Genomic DNA, 1,893 nt, shown 5'->3' on the forward strand with positions numbered 1-1,893 from the left:
TATATACATAATTAAATATATATACAAATATGCCCACATATATACATACCTACACACACAGAAACCCATACAAAATTATAAGAATTAGCCACACGAATGTACGACTAACCTTACAGTCGACGATAAGTACAGAGACATGAATATGGATATGAAAGCTGGTCAACGAAAACACACTACATATACATATATACATGCATAATTGCCTCATACGCCCTATCACACACGTCTATACACAAAAATAAACACAGTGATCACAGATATACAAACGCAATAGCTACATAGCACACCACTCCATCGCCGGACACGCCCACTCACTCACCTGACCGTCGACGAGAAGCGGTACAGGGACTTAAACAGAGCTATGAAGATAGGCAGACGTGTAGGGCCGCCTATGGTAGGGCGTAAACCGGGTGCAAAGAACGCCTCAATACACTCCATTGCTGTGTCTACCACAAAGCGCACCATGGCATCAGACATGCTAGCTGGGCGGACGTACACATTGAGCTTGGAGAGAGAGACGGCCTGGAGGGGGGGGGGGGGGGGTATGGGGAAAAAGTATACGTGCGTGCGTGGGTATGTGTGGGTGTATGTGTGGGTGTATGTGTATGTATGATTTTAATGCATGTAGGAATATATATATGTATGTATGATTATATATGTATGTATAGTTATATATGAATATATGACTATATATGTATGTATGGCTAGATATGTATACATGACTATATATCTCTGTGGAGGTACGCTGCAATTGACGAATGCCTCAGTCAAAGTGCTCGCAGACTGTACGTAGACATTTGTTTGTATAAGTATGGTTACAAAAAAAATGTATATATACAATCAAATATATACATACATGTATATATATATATATATATATGTATATATATATAGATGAATACATACATAGATACATACAAAAAATAGATACGTAGATACCTCGATATATACATCCTGATAGACACACATACATACGTGCACTCATACATACATACACACACACACATCAAAATATACTGTCATAGGCAAACACCCACACATATGCACATACATATACATAAGGATACATAGATACACATACATACACAAACATCCAAATCGTATACCTTCTCAATATCAGCCTGGAATGAGCTCATCAGCTGCCACATGAGTGAACTGGTGTACATCTCCGGCACATCCATCTCAGTCTCCAGATAGCAATGCGTAAGGAAGTACACGTACGCATTCTTAACCGTATACGTACACGATTTATGTACTACCACCTTGACCACATCGCCCATAGATACCAGCGACTGGCACTTGATTTCCGTATAAAAGTTTTTGCCAAACGTACAGGCGGCTAGTACTTTAATTAACAGCAGATGGTATTCGAGTTCGCTGTCGGTGTCTGTGGCCAATTCGTCTGTGTGTGTGTGCGGGGGAGGGGTATAGATGAAGGATAGTATACTTGTTCAGATGATAATGGAAGGTTGGTATGATTTGATAATAGTAAGATATAATATCCATATTGGTATGGCTTTATACTAGTCTGAAGGTATGGACATAAGTGCATGTGCAAGGTCAAATGATTTAGAATACGAAATTTTGGGTTTGGTATAGACATATCTACACAAAGACATGCATGCAATCAGACAGCTGAATTGGAATATTATCAAGAACAACGCGAGCAGAGTAATAAACATCGATGTATTTATGTTCAAAAAAGGGCACATCCGCATGCACCACAGTTGTACTGATATATATAACGATATAAAACGATATATAAAGATATATATATATATAGACACAGACACAGACACAGACACAGACACAGACACAGACACAGACACAGACACAGACACAGACACAGACACAGACACAGACACTAGACACAGACACAGACACAGACACAGA

The 1,893-nt window shown here is 39.3% G+C and overlaps 1 protein-coding gene across 1 annotated transcript; it reads right to left on the reverse strand.

Annotated features, from left to right (window-relative positions):
- Positions 1 to 315: 315 nt before the first annotated feature.
- Positions 316 to 1,402, reverse strand: SARC_15131 (hypothetical protein; the record flags this gene model as incomplete). Its single annotated transcript, XM_014290743.1, has 2 exons — positions 316 to 522; positions 1,107 to 1,402. Coding segments are annotated over 2 exons (503 nt in total), but the record flags the coding sequence as incomplete, so codon positions are not given.
- Between the last annotated feature and the right edge of the window lie 491 nt (positions 1,403 to 1,893).

The sequence above is a fragment of the Sphaeroforma arctica genome (genome assembly GCF_001186125.1).
Source record: "Sphaeroforma arctica JP610 unplaced genomic scaffold supercont1.5663, whole genome shotgun sequence".
NCBI classification, from domain to species: domain Eukaryota; class Ichthyosporea; order Ichthyophonida; genus Sphaeroforma; species Sphaeroforma arctica.